The 18,023-nt window shown below is 50.8% G+C and overlaps 1 protein-coding gene and 2 non-coding genes across 3 annotated transcripts; all 3 read left to right on the forward strand.

Moving 5' to 3' along the window:
- The first annotated feature begins 3,004 nt into the window (after positions 1-3,004).
- Positions 3,005-13,390, forward strand: TBRG4 (transforming growth factor beta regulator 4). The gene is made up of 11 exons (XM_068972879.1): positions 3,005-3,078; positions 4,603-5,067; positions 8,099-8,422; positions 9,028-9,199; positions 9,479-9,636; positions 10,241-10,351; positions 11,316-11,460; positions 11,814-12,059; positions 12,189-12,300; positions 12,391-12,505; positions 13,113-13,390. The coding sequence occupies exons 2-11, from the start codon at positions 4,654-4,656 to the stop codon at positions 13,212-13,214; spliced, it is 1,899 nt and encodes a 632-aa protein (XP_068828980.1). The 5' UTR covers positions 3,005-3,078; positions 4,603-4,653; the 3' UTR covers positions 13,215-13,390.
- Positions 8,725-8,860, forward strand: LOC138080488 (small nucleolar RNA SNORA5). Its single transcript, XR_011144952.1, has one exon. It is a non-coding gene; the product is annotated as a small nucleolar RNA SNORA5 (small nucleolar RNA).
- On the forward strand, positions 9,248-9,382 carry LOC138080487 (small nucleolar RNA SNORA5). Its single transcript, XR_011144951.1, has one exon. It is a non-coding gene; the product is annotated as a small nucleolar RNA SNORA5 (small nucleolar RNA).
- Positions 13,391-18,023: the final 4,633 nt, after the last annotated feature.

Below are 18,023 nucleotides of genomic sequence, written 5' to 3' on the forward strand. Positions count from 1 at the left end.
GGGTTCAGTCCTTGGGTTGGGAAGATCCTCTGGAGAAGGAAATGGCAGCCCACTCCATACTCTTGCCTGGAAAATTCCATGGATGGAGGAGCCTGGTGGGCTACAGTCCACGGAATCACAAAGAGTCGGACACGACTGAGCAACTTCACTGCACTTTAAAAAAATAGTTATTTGTACCAGGTCCTGGTTGCAGCATGTGCGATATAGTTCCCTGACCAGGGATCAAACTGGGGCCCCCACATTGGGAGGGCAAAATCTTAGCCACAGGACCACCAAAGAGGTCCTTGAAGGACATCTTGATTGCTTCCAAGTTTGGACAATTATGAATAAATTTGCTATAAACATCTAGCAAGCTTCTAGGTGCAGGTTTCTGTGTGGATATAAGTATTCAACTCCTTTGCGTAAATAAAAAGGAGCACAGTTGCTGTATTGTATTAGTCCATTAGGGCCACTGTAACAAAAATACCATACATTTTGCGGCCCAAAAACAACAATAATTTATTTATCATGGTTCTGGAGGCTGTAGGTTCAAGATTAGGCATCAGCACAGTTGGGTGAGTGCTCTCGTCTGTATTGCAGACTTACTGTGATTCTCCTGGGCTTCCCCAGTGGCCCAGCAGTAAAGAATCTGGCAATGTGGGAGAAGCGGGTTTAGTCCCTAGACCAGGAAGATCCCCTCAGGAGGAAATGACAACCCACTCCAATATTCTTGCCTGGAAAATCTCAAGGATAGAGGAGCTTGGAGGGCTACAGTCCACAGGGTTGCAAAGAGTCAGACATAACTGAGTACCTGTGCACATACATATACATACACACACACACACACACAGTCCATAGGGTTGCAAATAGTTAGACACAGCTGAGCACCTGTGCGCACACACACACAATGTTCTCCACGGTGGAAGGAGCAAGGGAGCTCTCTGAGGTCTCTTTTGTAAGAGAACTCAATCCCAATACAAAGCCACCACTCTCATTACCTAATCACCTCCCAAAGGCCCAACCTCTTAATACCATCATCATGGGCAATAGGTTTCAACGCAAGAATTTGAAGGGGCGGGGGCGGGCATAAACACTCAGTTCACAGAACACGGTAAGAGTATGTTTTGTTTTTTAAGAAACTACTAAACTGTCTTTGAAAGTAGCTGTACTTTTTTGCACTCCCACCAGCAAAGGATGACAGTTCCTTCTTACCGTATTTAAATATAAGTAGATATCTGAGGATAAAAACCAAATATGAATACCAACAAAAGGAAAAAAGAACAGCAACTACAGAGAGAAGAAAAGCTAGGAGGAAAAAATCCTTATCACAAAAATCCTGAGATAAAATACTGTAATCATGAAAGAACAAAAAAAGATACATACCATAAAAAAGGAACATTCAACAGCCAAAAAGGAGCTTTTGGAAAGTAAAAGTATGATAGCAGAAATCAAATTTTCAGAAGAGCTGGAAGCCGAAGTTGAGGAAATCTCCAAGAATGTAGCGCATAAACACATAAACAGATAAAGAGTAGAAGAGGTAAAACAAGAAAGCTAGAGAAAACCAAGTATCAGCCCAGAAAAGCCAATATTCAAATCCAGGTGTTTCAAAGAGAAGAGTGAAAGCAGAGGAAAGGAAATATTCAACAAAATATATAACAAGTTTCACTACTGAGAAAATGAGTTTTTAGATTGAAGGCTCTTCTTGTGCTCAGTCAATAAGACATAGACTCACACCGAGTAACATCACTGTGAAATATCAGAACCCTAGGCATAGTGAGAAGATACAAACTTTTAGAAATTTGGAAGGAAAAAAAAAAAAAACGGATGGAAGGAAAGGAGGGCAGGTGAACAAAACATCTCACATACAATTTCTAGACTTCTCACAAACACCAGAAGCATGAAAGCTAGAGGCTCACAGACTAAGCCTACAAAATCAGAAAATGATTTCTAAAATACAGTACCCAGTCGAACTACCAATCAGGCAGGATACAAAAAATACATTTTAGACCTGCAAGTCCTTTAGAAACGTAATCTCCTTGGAATCACTTCTCGTAGAAGTACTGGAGGATGTGCTCCACCCAAACAAGGGCATAAACCAAGAAATAAGGTAAAGGACAGGAAATAAGAGAGCAAGCATCATGGGAAGCAAAAGGAACCAAGCACATGGTAAAGGGAGATAGATCCCAGGACGACACCCGCGCTGAGAGCATAGTGGTGATAATCCACACTGGAGGTCATAAAAAAAGCCTCAAAAAAGAGACTCCTTCGGTAAGATTAACCTGGTGACCTATCTTAAGTGTCAGAACATCTTGAGAGATTTCGACTCTGATGCTGTGAAGGATTTGGAGAATTTGTGATAATCAACCCCCCAAAAAGCAGTTAATTCCATGGAAATAGAAATTTGTCCAAGAAAAAAAAATTAATCAAGTCCACATACAGACCTCAAATATATCTTGCTTGGCTTACCCCGCAGTTACTTTTGTAATTAAAGGTAAACACTTAAAAACCAAGAGATTGCACATACGATTCCATAATCCTACATTCTTTTTTGGAAAAACTGCAAGATCTCGGCAAATGGTGCCCTACATTTCCGCAGACCTAGGCTGAGAGGCCTCCCCAGCGAGTCACAGCCCAGCCCCAGCCCACTCCTGGACAGTATACAAGCCGGGGCTTCTTTATAGAGACCTAGAGGCCGGCGAGGAAGGCGCGGCGATAGGCCGCGGGAGCCAACAGACGACAAAGGGTCGCCTTCTATACGCTTTATGAAAGCTAAGTACTAAACAAAGGCTGGCGCTCAAGCCCCCCAGCCTCCGTTTCTGGACACTTCTGTTTTTTCTCCCTTCCATTTTTTCCTAAATCGCTCAACACATCTCAACTCACTTCCCACCACCTAGTTCCCGATCTCAGCAAAGATGGCACCCGGCCGGAAAAAGGAACCGGAAGTGACTTCCGGCCGTGCGGCAGGCGGCGAGCCTCGCTTCCTGCGGCGCTCCGAGTGACGTAAACGAGCGCGCCGCGCAGCGTGGACTGAGGGCAGTACTGGGGCGCATGGAGGTCAGCGGCGGAACTCCCTATAGAGGCGGCGGCGGCGGTGGCGCCGTACGTATCGGGACCAGGGGAGAAAGGGGGTCCTGAAGACTTGGGGTCATGGCTGGGAGAGGAGACCTGGAGGGCGCACTGGGACGCAGTGGATCGGGGTGGGTGGCAGGGGCCGGGGCCGGGGCCGGGGCCGGTTTAAAGCTGTGCCCGCTCGTGCGCACGCGCCCCTTTTCTGAGGTCCCGCGTGACGGCCTACGATCCCCGCACTGACCCTCGGCGCGGTCGCTGCGTGCTCTTTGTAAAGGTGATTCTCTTTTCTAAGTCTGAGGGCCGAACTTCCGGTTTGGTGTTAAGAATCCTTAAGTCCATTTGAGTTGAACTCGTTTCCTCACTAGCTGGTAGGACTGTCTTTAGTAGGGATCGTTTCCAGTGCTTCCCCGCCGCTGGGGCTTTGGATGTATGTGGATGTTGCCCTTGGGCCAATATTTCTCCTCCCTGAGCCTCTTGTTTTGTGTACAGTGAGTCTAAACATTTTACAGCTGCAACAATCAGCTCATGTTAAAATGTTCTGGACCAAGTTCTGGGAAATCTAAGGTCAAACACGCTCTCTGCTTTGGCAGAAGGGAGCCCGGGTTAACTTTTTATCGTGTGCCGGTGGTCTGCCTTACGTAGGTCGTTTAATCACGCTAGTGCGCGAGGCAGAGTTGTTAAAAAGCAGTAGCATCGGGTATGTAACATTTTGGGAGGAGGTAACGTTTTATTTGAGTGAGGAAAGATGGAGGGTGATTTCCTGAGCCCTGTGATGGCGGGTAAAAAAAAAAAATGAGGCAGCAAGCCTTCCCCTGCCCTGCCCTGCCCTGCCCAGGTGTAATGAAAGTGCAAGGCCTGTTGAGAATGAGGGAGTGTGCTCCAGGGAGGAAGAAAAGGTAAAACTGGGCAAATAATTCTGCGCCATGTTGTGAACTGCTTTTTATGATTGGTTCAGGGATTTTGCTCTCAGAAGGGGTGTATCTATGTTTAGTAGGTTAGTGATGTAATAGTGCAAGTTGGTTTGGGAAGGTTCACTCATGTATCTATAAAGTTATTAAAAATACATCCACAGAAGCTGTGGGATGTATATATGGATTATATATCCAGGGTTTTCTAGGAGTAGTCTAATTTAAAATATTCTGTCTCATTTTCTCTGTAAGCCAATAATTTTTTAATCCTGGGTACTTTTAAAACTTAAAAGGGAGCGGGGGAGTGGGTGGAATGCTATTCAAACCCTGCTTGCAGAAACTCCTACTCAGGAGGTCTTGGACCAGGCCTGGGGTTCTGAAGTGTTGAACCATCCCTAGGTAATTCCACAACCAGGACTAGAAGCCCTCCAGTCCAGACGGTAATGCTCCTGAGTTTCAGTACTGGGTTACATTCTGTACTGAAACAAAAAGCCCTCTGAGATTTTTGCTTCGGAACATGAGGAGTTTGGGCTGGCCTATGGAGAATGTGGCTGTGGCTCCTTTGCGTTTGTCGGGTTCTTCTGTTATGTTTGTGAACTGGGAACTGCCCCTTCACCACCCCTTTCTCTCTCCTTTTTCTCTTCAGGGCTTTGGAGTCACCTGCTAGGAGGCTCCCCTCCCTGCCGCCCAGGCCACCATGGCCGCTCGGCTGGTGAGGCGATGCACATGCCTCCTACGGGAGGCCACCCGCCTGGCCCCTGCTATGTCCCCCGTCGGCCAACTGAGACTCCCCCAGGGAACCCAGAAGCCTCTGACTTCCTCAGCTACCTCGCCCAGCTCCCGCCTCCCAGGTCCCTTGTCAGAGCTTGTGGAGAAGGAACAGGTGTTTACTCCCTATCCTGGGCACCAGGAGGTGGAGCAGCTCATCGAGAAAGCCACCCAGCCTGAGGAGCTCCTGGAGCTCCTGGGCAGTGGTCACTGTCTGCAGCAGAACCACGCCGCCCTCGCGCTTATCCAGCTCTCTCGCCTGCTCTCTGAGAAGCCAAAAGACAAAGCCACACTCATACAGGATGCTCGCTTCTGGCAACTTCTCCATCTTGTCAACAGCCAGGTGGGTTCTGGAGCCTTTTCTGCAGGTTCAGCAAGCAGAATATAGCAGAGGCCACGGAGTTCTTTCCCAGTGTAGACAGAAACTCTGCTGTGTGCTTAGTCCATCCACATCCTGTGGTGTTTTTTCATTTTATAGATTCCAGAATACTTTCATGTGCTTTCACTTCTGTTAATCCTCATGACAGCTCTGTTAAGTGAATATTGCTGTCCTCATCTTACAGGCAGCCCAGACAGGAAATACAAACCAAAGGACTGAGCCTGGTTTTTCTCAGTGCATCAGGGGCCTCCCCCTCACCGTGCAGTCTTGACTGATATGGCCTCTCCTCTGTGTCTGGCTGGTGGGACACACTCTTGAAACTGGAAGAGATGAATGGTGACTAGGAGAGGATCTCAGAAACTTGAACGGACTGTGGGTGTTATCCCAGCCAGTCAGATCCTTAGAGGAGGAACATGGAGAGAAGGGACTTGCGTGTGGCAGGGGTGGGTACAGGAAGAACTCAACCCAGTTCCTGTTCAGTGTGAAGAAGGACTCCATGCAGACTTCAGGCACCCTGGGGTCTGCTGGACCCGAAGGGCCTGTGACACAGAAAAGAGGTACAGACTCTCACCCTGGCTGCTCTGGAAAGGCAAGGCCATGACCGCTTGTCAGGGATGACGAGGAGACTCAGCTCAAGGGAGGGGTCGAGTTAAATGAGTTTTTTCAGCTGCAGGTTATGAGAGTATAGTAGATGTGGAAATAGAGTAATATTGGAAACAGTTCACAGATAGTAAGAGAAGTATTGTTTCATGGAAGTTTTTGTCTTCAGTTAAGAAACAGATCTGTACTGTGAGCCCGTGTGTTGGGATCACGGTACAGATTTTTTTCTTACTGAGAATATAGCTCATATAAATTATCTTAATTAGATCCCTTCTTGTTCTGAGACTGTCATTCTAGTCGTTATTTATTAAACCTTTTACGCAAAAGCTTTAGAGACAGACTAAACATTGTAGCAAAATTACAAGCCAATAATGAACCAGGATTTAGAAATATAAACTGATCATGCTTTCTTTTAAAGAATCCTACTGTCTGGGAATTCTGCAGAAACAGCAGAAGTCACTGAAGGCTCATGTGATGCTGAGATCAAATTCCTATTTTTCTTTTTTCCTCCATACCTTGGCTTGTGGGATTGTTGATCCCCCACCGGGGATTGAACCCAGGACCCTACCAGTAAAAGGCTGGAGTCCTAACCACTGCCCTGCTGGGGAATCCCCATACTTTTCTCCTTCTGCCCAGCCCTTCACACAACTGCTTTTCTGTTTGCCCCTCACCTCATGTGTATGATTTCAGTTCCCTGTCTTGGCAGTGCAGCCTCATTTCACAGAAGAGTCTGGAGACTTGAAGAGTGGCAGAGTTAACAGCCTTAGCATAGCAGACAACAGAGCCATTCTCATTTACCACATGCTGCCTTCCCTGAGGCTAGGGTCTGGGCCAGAAGGCTCCTCGTGTTTCTTTGAGGTCTGGAAGCACACCCTGCAGGGAATGGCTGGGTCACCTGCCGGGGTCCAGCCCTGGCGGATCCAGGGAATTCGAAGCGGGGACAGCATCAGCGAGGAAAAAACTTATTTATTTATTAATATAAGATTAGATTAGGAAGAAATAGTGTAGTAGGAAAATTAAGTGGAGAAAGAAGGCTGAATAACTTGGCTTATGGGGAAGGCCAATAAAGTTCCAGACAAGGAGCTTGCACCATCTACGTTGGGCCACCGGCACCCACTTGAATATCAGAGGGTGCCCCGCCTTGGGCTCCCCTTCGCGTGGATCTTAAAAGCCGGGACAAGTAAGTAGACATGGTGAGCTGCCCCGCTCCAGATGGGAATTCAGCCTGAAATTAGAGTAAAGAGGAGACACGGGGGAAACCAGTCCAGCGACTGGCCCCGTCCTCTATTGTTCAGAAGGCCTTTTATACTTTCGATAAAACATGGAGATCAATGGATAACACAAAGTAATGCAGCGTTAGCAGTCCAGACTCTTATCAAAACCAGGCTTTTCTCTCTGCATACCTAATTGTATACACAAGTCTTAGGTGATTTACATTATCTTCTGGCCGAAAAGGGGCCAATTAACATTTTACAGCCTTTTTTCTAATAAGGGTTTGTTAACTAGAAGACTTATTTGTGTTGATCTTCCCAAAGTCTGGTGCCACTCTCAGAAAGCACTAAATAAAGTTACATTCTTACATAGCAAGGACACAAGAGGAGTGCAGTGATATATAATAAAAGAAGTAATTAACTCAAAAGTCTAGTGTTGCTAACATCAAAACTACTATATATCTTTTTCCATATCCTGTTTACATTGATTAACATCCTCCCAGGTGCCTAAAAGATAAAGAATATGGAGGCCTGGCGGCAGTCATTGAGTCAACAGTGAAAACCCGTCACCGATATGATTTTTAGCTCTTAGAAAAGGCTCTGTATCTTAAGATGCTTTAAGCTCTGTGCCTCTTGCGGTTGGGGGGCTGTAAGCAGTTCACAAGCTGTAAGAGGTCCGGGGGAACCTGTTAGGCAAGCTAGAGAGCTATCAGAGGGGTTTAACTGAAACATCCCTTTCAAACGCAGAAGGCTAACGCCCTGATTTGACTTTTTCCAGAGAATATTAGAAGAGTCGAAAAGCAGGCAGATTCTTATTTTTGAGGGGGGGGTGGTGGATGCTCAGGAAATTCCAGGGGGAAAACCTGAGGTCTGATTAGCCTTGCCATCAGAGCTCTGCCGCATGACCTTGTCACGGGTGGAATTCCTCACGCTGGCTCCTGGCAGTCACCCTTGTTCAGAAATGAAGCTGGAGGCGGGGTGAGCACTGTGGGCAGAAAACAGGCCCAGACAGGCTATTAAGGAGCCTCCTGGTGTGCCCAGTAGAAATGCCTACATTAAAATAACCAGTTCTCGGGAGGCAGGCTCCAGCTCAGAGCCTTGGCCTGCTCTATGACAGGATCAATAAGGTCCCAAGTGTGACTTTGCCTGTGTGTCTCTCCCGCCCCACCCCACCCCCCACCTAGATAACTGTAGTCTGGCATGGGACCCTCGTGAAGCTGCTCCGGAGCCTCTACACACTGGGGCTCCCCGCCACCTCCAAGGACCTGCGGTCAGTGGAGCAGGAGGTCCGCTGGCGCATGCGCAGGCTCAAGTACAAGCATCTGGCCTTCCTGGCCGAGTCCAGCGCCACCTACATGCAGGAGCAGGGCTCCCGGGAGCTGCTGGCTGAACTGCTTGTGCACCTCGAGCGGCGCTGGGCAGAAATTGAAGACAGACGCACGGTGGTGGCCATGATGATGAAAACTGGGCATCTCTCGGAGTCTCTGATGAACCGCCTGGAGGACAAGGTACTAAGGGACAAGAGCCTTGTGGCTTCTGACCATAGTCTGGGGCATGGCACTGGCAGGACTGGCATTTTAGGTAGCTGCAGGCAGCACTTTGTGCCCAGTGGTTCCTTCAAGGATCCAAGGGGTTGCAGAGCCTGAACAAAATTTTAGTTCCTCCAAAATTGCATCTTGCACATGACCTGGAAACAGCACGGCCAGCAGCTCCTGAAGTGTGGCCTCAGCCGCCCCACTGGCTCAGCTTTGGTTAGTGCTTCCTAGAGACATCATGCCTGCTGCCCCCTGCTCTACCCCTGCCTCAGCCCTGCAGTCTAGTCAAATTCAGCCCTGTTCCCGTGGTAGCAGGGGCTGGCCCGGATGACTGCCACAGCAAACTCCGCAGCTCATGGGCCCTGGGTCCCCTGCCCTGGGACCTGGGGATAAGTTTGGCTACGGACACGGTATACCCAGTCTGGGGACTCCCTGGGGTAGGAGCAGAGGCAGGCCCTGCACAGATGGGACCTATGTTTAGTAAGCTCAGGCCTAGTTGCTATCTCGCAGGGCCTGCACTGCATGGGACCCCTGGCCCTCGGGCCATCAAGCTGACCCCTGCCGGCTATGGTTGACAGTGCCTGGAGCTGGTGGAGCAGTTTGGCCCTGAGGAGCTGCGGAAGGTGCTGGTGACATTGGCAGCTCAGAACCGGAGATCGGTACCCTTGCTGCGGGCCATCTCTTACCACCTGGTCCAGAAGCCCTTCCCCCTGACTAAAAGCATCCTCCTGGACCTGGCCTATGCCTATGGTGAGCCCTGTGCACGGGGAGTGAGGCTGGGAGGGGGAGGGTTCTGGCTGCAGCTGTGTCAAATTCGGTGCCTACCTCACCCATGGCAGGCACTGGCCCAAAAGGCTGCTACAGAAACACTGTGACTCATGGGCCCTGATCCTCTGTGCTAGGCCTCAGGGATAAATTTGGTTACAGACACCAAGCTCTTACTCCTTAAGACCGGGATGGGTGGTGGGGTGCACGTGAGGGCGCGGCCTGCCACTTCTCACCAGTTAAATCTCAGGCTCTGTCCCCAAGGCAAACTCGGCTTCCACCAGACCCAGGTGTTCCAGCGCCTGGCAGCTGATTTGCTGCCCCACACGCCAAGCATGACGTCCAGCGAGGTAGCCCGCTGCACCAAGTCCTTCGCCTTCCTTAAGTGGCTCAACCTGCCCCTGTTTGAGGCCTTCGTCCAGGTGAGCTGGGGTGCAGGCGTGAGGCCTGGGTTCTGAGGGCCCTCCTTGCCTGACCCCCTGCTTAGGCATGCTCCCTGGGCATTTCATCAGGGAGGCCCAGCCAGTCTAGAACACTTTCTAGTGGCAGATAACGGAGTCCTTACTCCAGTTTCTTTGGAGAGAAGCAATATGACTCAGTTGTGAAAGAAAGCGTAGTTGAAACCCTTTCATTCTTTCACCAAACTTTGTAGGTGACAGACTGTATGTGTCTTTGGGTGACTGTGCAGGGAGCAGGACAGGGAGCAAGGCCTAGAATCCACTCAAAACTCTCCCTAAACTTCCAAGAGCTGCAAAATGGAGTTGTGAAGAAAGGATGTTTGCATTGAGGTCTAGGTGCAGCAGGTTGAAGCCGTGTCTGTAGGCTGAAGAGTGTCTCTGAAGCTGTTGTCAGGGGCCTATTATGTGTGTATGTTGCCTTGGCAGGGGACAGGGGCTAGCCCTCTGCCCATTGCCCTGTGTAAATTACCCCTTTGGGCTGGGAGCTCATGGGTTCTGGGGGAGGGCTAGGTCCGCTTTCTACCAGGCCCCTCTCATCCTGCCTTTCTGTCCTCCCTGATTGGCCCAGCACGTCTTGGACAGAGCCCAGAGCATCACTCTGCCACACTTGTGCAACATGCTCCTGGCTTTCGCCCGTGTGAACTTCCGCCCAGAACGGGAGGATCCATTCTTCAGCCTGGTACAGTCTTCACACCCTCTACTGCTATGCTTGGAGCAGCTTGGGACTGAGCAGGAGGGAGGAAAGAGACCGGATTTGTGCTGAGGAGACCTAGGTGGGGAGGCAGAAATGAAGAAAGCCTGGTGGGAGTGTGGAAGGAGCCAGCTGGAGCCATACATCCCAGGGGTTGTCTGGGGACAGGCGAGAGCCAGCATGGCCGCCAAGGACCAGAAAGGCGTCCAGTGGCTCACTGGCAGTGGGCCTGGGGGGCCCCTGTGCTTACTTCCTATGTGTGTGTTAGTCTCTCAGTCATGTCCAGCTCTTTGTGACCCCATAGACTGTAGCCCACAAGGCTCCTCTGTCCATGAAATTCTCCAGGCAAGAATACTAGAATGGGTTGCCATGCCCTTCTCTAGGGAATCTTCCCGACCCAGGGATCAAACCTGGAGCTCCCATATTGCAATCAGATTCTTTACTCTTTGAGCCACCGGGGAAACGTCGAGCTATCTTACTTCCTGGTGTTCCCTTAATGCCCTGTTGGGGCTCAGAGACTCAATGCAGTTGCCGGGGTGAGAGCATCCTATGAGTGAACTGGGTATGACCCCGGGCCCCCACAGTGGGTGTTCCCCCAGCCAGCCAGCTGCTTCCCCTTTCATAATCTCTAGCTCTTGGGTCCAGAAACACCTCCCCTGTGCTGGTGGCACGGTTTTGTGCATAGGTTCTTGCTAGTGGGTGGGAGGAAGAGGCAGTAGGGGTAGTCCAGCTGCTGTCCAGATTGGGCCTAAGGGATGAGGAGGGTTTCTGGTACCTGCCACCAAGGGTCCCCCAAACCTGACCAAGAGTGCCTCGGCCAAGGTTACTCTCCTCACCCCCTTGGGCCTCAGCACGTCCAGGTCATAGGGCAGCTCCAGCTGCTGCCCACCCAGGGATGCCTCTAGCCACTAAGCAGAACCTGCTTTCCCCACCCTGCACTGTCCTCGCCCAGGTGCATGAGAAGCTGGGGTCAAAGCTGTTGGGCCTGGAGCCAGCCCTGCAGGTGGACGTGGTGTGGGCCCTGTGTGTGCTGCAGCAGGTGCGGGAGGCCGAGCTGCAGGCTGTGCTCCGCCCTGAATTTCACGCCCAGTTTCTAGGTGAGCGGCGGGGGGCATCCCTCCCTCTCCTGAGTGATGGCAAGCCCACTGCGCGTGCCCCCTCCCCCACCTCACCCAGGGACCACTGCAGCTGGGAAGGCTGCCTGTTTGTCAGCCCTGGGCTCCGCTCAGCACTGGGGAGATGGGCCAGGCCAGGGCGCACCCAGCATCTGCTCCTTCTCTGTCCACTCCTAGTGGGTGACCGGCAGACCTTCTTTCTGCTGCTCCTGACCCAGAGTCCAGGGTGAGACTTGGGTGTTGGGGAGGGGGCCGCCGACTCTCCCACCTGGCCCCTGTGTCCCTCCATCCCGGTCCTCCTGAGCCTCTTTTCTCACTCCATCATCTCCCCTTAGCTGGCAAGTCCCCAAAGGATCAAAGCACCTTCCAGAAGCTGTTGCATATCAGTGCCACTGCCCAGCTGGAGCACCCCGAGTACACGGGACCGCTTCTGCCTACCTCAGCCTTGGTCCCCAGCCCCTCGGCCCTTGAACATAAGATGACCCCGTTGCAGAAGGAGCTGCAGGAGACGTTGAAGGGGCTACTGGGGAGTGCCGACAAGGGCAGCTTCATGGTGGCCACGCAGTATGGCTGGGTTCTGGGTGAGGACCCATCGTCCCCTTCCCTCCCCACAATCCCGTCTGTTCATCCATCGTAAGGGCAGGGGCTATGAGCCCCGTTGATCTCTGAGGGATAGCCCCCACCACATTTTCATTCTTTGTCCTCCTCAGATGCTGAGGTACTGCTCGACACCGAGAGCCAGCTTCTGCCCCTGAGGGACTTTGTGGCGCCCCATCTCGCACCCACCTCTGGCAGCCAGCCACTCCCCCCTGGGGCCAAGAGGTAGGTGGCCATGCCACCCTTGGGGGCCGTGTGCATTTGGTTCTGGAATTCCCTTTTCCCTCCTTCACACCACCCCGTCTGGCCCTCCAGGCTAGCCTTCCTTCGCTGGGAGTTCCCCAACTTCAACAGCCGAAGCAAAGACTTGCTGGGGCGCTTCGTGCTGGCCCGGCGCCACCTGCTGGCCGCTGGCTTCCTGCTGGTCGACGTGAGTATCTGCTAGTCCCAGCTGGCTGATGGGAGCCAGTGTCAGACCCCAGCTCTTGAGGTCGCCCGTGTTGGGGTTCCCCCTTCACACATGAGAAAATAGGAACTTAGAAGGGTGTTAGGTTTCTCCCAACGTCACACAGCTTTTAAGTATCTGATGCTGTTCGCATCTCCACAGCCAGGGTTTCTGAGAGGAAGAGGTAAGACAGACCCAGTGCCCAGGGCCTCATGCTGGCCTGTGCCTCACACGGGGCTCTGTGCTGAGGGCCGGCCCCGGGCCTGGTCCCAGGTTCTCACTGTGGAGACATCTGCACCGGAGAGCAGGCTGTCTTGTATGGGGCCAGAAAATACACAAGTGACTCATTTTTGAGTGTTTTATTTTGCTTTTGATACAGCTTTTAAAATCTTGAAGCCACCCTTGGTCCCGTTTATTCATGGGCCTTTGCAGCTCTGAGCACTAACCAAGTGGGGGTCTCTTTCCCACCCATTCTGCTCTAGCTCTATAGGCGTCTTCCTTCAGGATTTGGGGGCTAGGGGTGTGATGTGCAGGGCAGGGGGCATGACGGGGCTCTGCACCTGCCCTGACTCATTTCCACTGCCTTTCCCAGGTCCCATACTATGAGTGGATGGAACTCAAGTCTGAATGGCAGAAGAGCGCCTATCTCAAGGACAAGATGCGCAAAGCAGTGGCAGAGGAGCTGGCCAAATGACCTGTCCCATAGCAAGGACTATGTGCCCAGGGGGCCGGACTTCTCCAGAGGCCTAGCCATGGGCACTGGGTGGGCAAGAGGTGGCACGCTCCAGGACAGACCTCAGTGCAGGACATTGGCCTTGGAAGTGGGGAAGTGGGCCGGTGGCCAGCATCTCTGAGTAGCAGGTCATTCTCTCATGAGTAATAAATTCTTCATCAACTGCCTGACTATCCTGGTTTCTCTGCCACCCACAGAGGATCCCTCTCATAGACATTCGTGCACGGCTGGCCTGTTGCTCAGAAGCCCACAGTCAGCCCCCGTACGGGCTGAGTCCTGGAGTTCTGAACATCAGCAAGTGAGGACCTTCCCAGGGGAAGCCAGTTGGGTTTTCAGTGCGTGGCATCCTGGGAGGTCCCCTCCCATCCAGTGGTCTTAGGTGAGAGGGGCACCCTGACGGCCTGTGCTGCCAGGTGGTGTAAGTGCAGCCCCTCAGGAGGCGCTGGCTCTGAGAAGAAGAGATGCATGTACTTGACTGACACTGCAGGGCCAGAGAGACCCCTTACTGTCCTCACACCTGGGCCGGAGTGCCGTGGTGTGCCGCCGCTGTGGCAGCCATCTGCCTAAGGATCCCGGAGCCCCCTTCACCACATCAGCAGCAGTGCCACCAAGACTTCCCCGGAGCCCAGAGCCCCCTTCACATCAGCAGCAGCGCCAGCAGACTTCCCCAGCAGTGTAAGGGTTAGGACTCCTTGCTTCCACTGCTGGGGACCCAGGTTCAGTCCCTGGTTGGAGAACTAAGATCCCACAAGCCAAGTACCAAGGCCAAAAAAAGGCTTTCCAGCTTCTAGTCCATCACAAGAGACTTTGCTGTGGAGCTGAGCAGAGAAGGGCCACCTGGCTTCTCTGGGCCCCCCTCTCAACTGATGCCCACTCCCTCCAGAGTGGTCCCTCAGAAAGTGAATCACACAAGCTTTGGATTAGAGGAGGAGCTGTAGAACAGCTCGCAGGATGTGGGTGCTTGGCACTCGGCACACAGGCTGGCTGAGGTTCTTGGCCCAGAGAACAGAACAGCCGAGATGGCTTTTTGAAGCCAGTGACTCAGAGCCCAGACAAGGTGAGGGAGTGGGGAAGGGTGTACCAAAGTGAAGGGCCAGCGTGGACAAGCATCAGGGGTGCCAAGCCAGGTTCGGGGGCACCCACAAAGCTCGTGTTCACCATTCAGGATCTGTGGCTTGTAGTTGAGATACTTTGACAGATTCCCTGCAGCTGAAAGAAGCTACAGTGTCCCCTGTGCCCTCTGTTGGTTTGCTCAAAGGTGACGGGCACATGTCTCACCAGGATACTGACTGCCAAGAACAAGAGTCCATGCGCAGGACGCTTGGATCACCACCAGGACCCGTCATGTTGCGCTTTATGTTCATGCCTACCCCCTTGGCTTTGAGCCGACTGGCAGCCACCAACACGTCCTCCACTTTTATTCTGTTACTTCGAGAATGTTCCGTACAGGAATGATCCAGTCTATGAAGTTTGGAAATTGGGTTTTTTCACAGGCACAGTTCTCTGCAGTTTAATCCAGTAGGTCCTTGTTATTGCTGTTAGACTGTGGTTCAGTCCCATGTGTGGGTGTTTGTGTAAACCCAAGTTTTCATTTCTCTGGGATAAGTGCCTGAGTACAGCTGCTGGGTCATATGGGATTTATATGCTGTTTAAGAAACTGCCACCGCATTTTCCAAAGGTGCTGTGCCATGTTACATTCCCACCAGCAGTGGGAAGCAGTGAAGTTCACATCCCTGCCAGCCTATGGTGTTCTCAAGGATTCCCGGAGCGGTTTGGATGGGTGTGGAGTCATCTTTTCACTTGCATTTGCCTAAAGGCTAGGGATGTGAAGCACTTAACCTGACTTCTAGTCATCTTGGTGGGTGTGAGGTGGTATCTCACCATGCCTTTGATTTTAACTTTTCCATGATAACTAATGGTGTCTTCACATGCCTATGGCCTATTTACATGTAATTTTTGGAGACATACCTGTTCAGACCCTTTGTCCAGTTTTTAACTAGTCTGTCTTACTATGTTGTAAGAGTTCTTTATATATTTAGAAACAAGTCTGTTACCAGATAGAGGACTTGCAAGGACTTGCAAATACTTTCTCCCATTTTGTGGACTGTGTTTCCACTTTATTGATGGTGTCCTTTGAAACAAAAAGTTCCAAATTTGGGTGAAAGAGATTGTCCAAAATTGATGTTAATTCTACTTTAAATCAGAATTAACTACTCATTTAAACATGAGTTTAAGCAAGCTTCAGGAGCTGGTGATGAACGGGGAAGTCTGGTGTGCTACAGTCCGTGGGGTTGCAAAAAGTCAGACATGACTGACTGAACTGAACTACTTTAAATACTTCATAGAACTCAAATAAAACTATCTGGGCCTGAAGACTTCTTGGGGGAAGCTTTTTTAAGTTACAGATTCAGTTTCTTTCATGGTTTTAGGATTATTCGTGTTACCTATTTCATCTTGTTTGAATTTTTGGTAGATTTTAATTTTCAAGTAATTGTCCATTTCTTCAAAGTTTTTGAATTTATGAGCATTAAATTTGTAGCATTCCCTTAGTATCCTTGTAATGTCTTCAGGCTCCAGAGTGTTAGCCCTGTTATTAGCATTCTCCAGAGAAAACCAACAATATATGAGAGAGAAACATGAGAGATTTATTATAGGAATTGGCTCTGCAGTTACAGAGACCAAGGAGTTCCACAATTTGCTGTTCTCAAGGTGGAGAACCAGGAAAGCCATAGCCACTGGTATAAATTCAGTTCAAGTGCAAAGACCCGAGGATGGGGAGGGGTGGCAGGCGGGGCTGTGGCGCCACTGGTGTCAGCCCTGGAGGCCAAAGACGAGAACCAGGAGCTCCAATGTTCCAGGGTCAGAGGTGGACACCCCAGCTCAAGAGAGTGAATTCACACTTCGCCTTTTTGTTTTTCTCTGCCCCTACCCACCCTTCCCCCACCAACAGATTGGTTGGTATCCACCCTGCACTGGTGAGACCAAATCTCTTCAGTCAGTCTACTGAGTCATGCTCATCTCCAGAGATGCCCTTGCACACACCCAGAAACAGCATTTAATCCACTATCTGGGCATCGCTAAGCCCAGTCAAGTTGACACAAAATTAACCATCATAGCCCCCATGGCATACTGGTCATTTGTGTTGTCTCTATTTTGGTCCATCTTGCAATTTTACTGATTTCTCAAAGAACTATTCGTTTGTTTCACTGATTTCTTCCACTGTTTTCCTGTTTTCCGTTTCATTGATTTCTGCTCTTGGCTCTATTTCCTTCTTATTGCTGAGTATAGTTGATTTTGTCCTTTTCCTAGTTCCCTGAGGTAGGAACTTTGATGATTGATTTGAGTCCTTTCCTCTCTTCCAACGTGCTATAAATATCCCTCTCAGCATTTCTATCTGCAGACCACATAATTTAATATTTGTATTTTCATTCACTTCAGTTCTGTGTTTCTTAACATTTTTCTTATTCTCGTTGTAATTTTCCTTATTGTTGGGTTTGTCCGTGATTTTCCTGGTTTGATGGGTGGTTTTTTTTAAAAAACGTACCCCAGATAGGCTATCATGTTCAAATTTTAGCAAGCAGCCAGCCTGTTTGGGTCAGGCTGCAGTCCTGGGCTACATGGCCTGTGGTTCTCATGCCTCACAGCACTGTTGGTCTCCTGCCACTGGGCTCTGCTGGTGCTCTTGAATGGATATGAGGCACTTCCTGTGCTGGACAATCCTGTGCCTTTGAGGTGGGGTCAGGGGGGAACCCAGCTTGCTGGGCTGAAAACCTGCTGTGGTGCAATTTCCTTTGCCAGTGGCCCCCACCCTCCAGAGACTCGGGGGGCGGGCGGGCAAGAGCCAGAGAGGGGATGCATGAGGTGGGGAGGAATGGCATCCCTTGGCCCCTTATCAGGAGGCTTCCCCTTGATTTTCAGTATCAGTTCTGCCACACTCCCTAGAGTTGTCACAAGCTCCAGTTCATATGAGGGTGAATGCCTGGTCCTCCCAGTACGTAGTAGCTGGTGGTGACAGGAAATGCCAGGCTTGGGTCCCCTTCTGTTGAGTAGGCTGCTCTGCTGTTCCTCCAATCCTGGGGTCTCTCCCCAGCTCACCTTTCTCTTTTTGTCTTAGTTCAGTTCTGGTGGTCTCTAATTTCCCATATTTTTATTGGTTAGGAGGAGCAGAGAGACAAACTTGTGTCATCCTGTCCAAAAGGGAAGCTACTCAGGCACTGATGAAAGCCTTCTGTTTTCTCGAATGTCAGTGCTGTTGGCCAAGTGGTAGAGGTTAGCAGAACGGTGAAGATTTATGAAGGACTCAGCTAAGGCGATGAGAAAGAGGCCATAGGAAGAAGCAAGTTTTTGTTGTTGTTGTTGTTGTTGTTGTTGGCCATGACACAGCTTGTGAGATCTTAGTTCCCCCACAAGGGATTGAACCCAGGCCCCAGCAGTGAAAGCACTGAGTCCTAGTGACTGGGCCACTAGGGAATTCCCTGGAGGAGGCAACTTAGAAACTCTTAGGAGGTGAGGATGAAGATGGGTGTGGAGAAAAGGGACAAAGAAGAGGAGCTCCCCATCAGTGGATAGATGGACAGATTTCCAGCGACTGAGAGGGATGCAAGATGCAAGGCTTAGACTGGGACGGACATGATGGGTCTGGTGCCTGATGTGTTGGGGAGATGCCCAGCAGGCAGCCCCTGGCTCCATGGGCTCTGGGGTAGAGCCAACAGAAGATTGAGGATGAGGAGCCTCCCCCACAACAATGGCCGTTCTGATTGCCTACCCCCG

This window comes from Capricornis sumatraensis, chromosome 5, assembly GCF_032405125.1.
Source record: "Capricornis sumatraensis isolate serow.1 chromosome 5, serow.2, whole genome shotgun sequence".
Taxonomy (NCBI): Eukaryota; Metazoa; Chordata; class Mammalia; order Artiodactyla; family Bovidae; genus Capricornis; species Capricornis sumatraensis.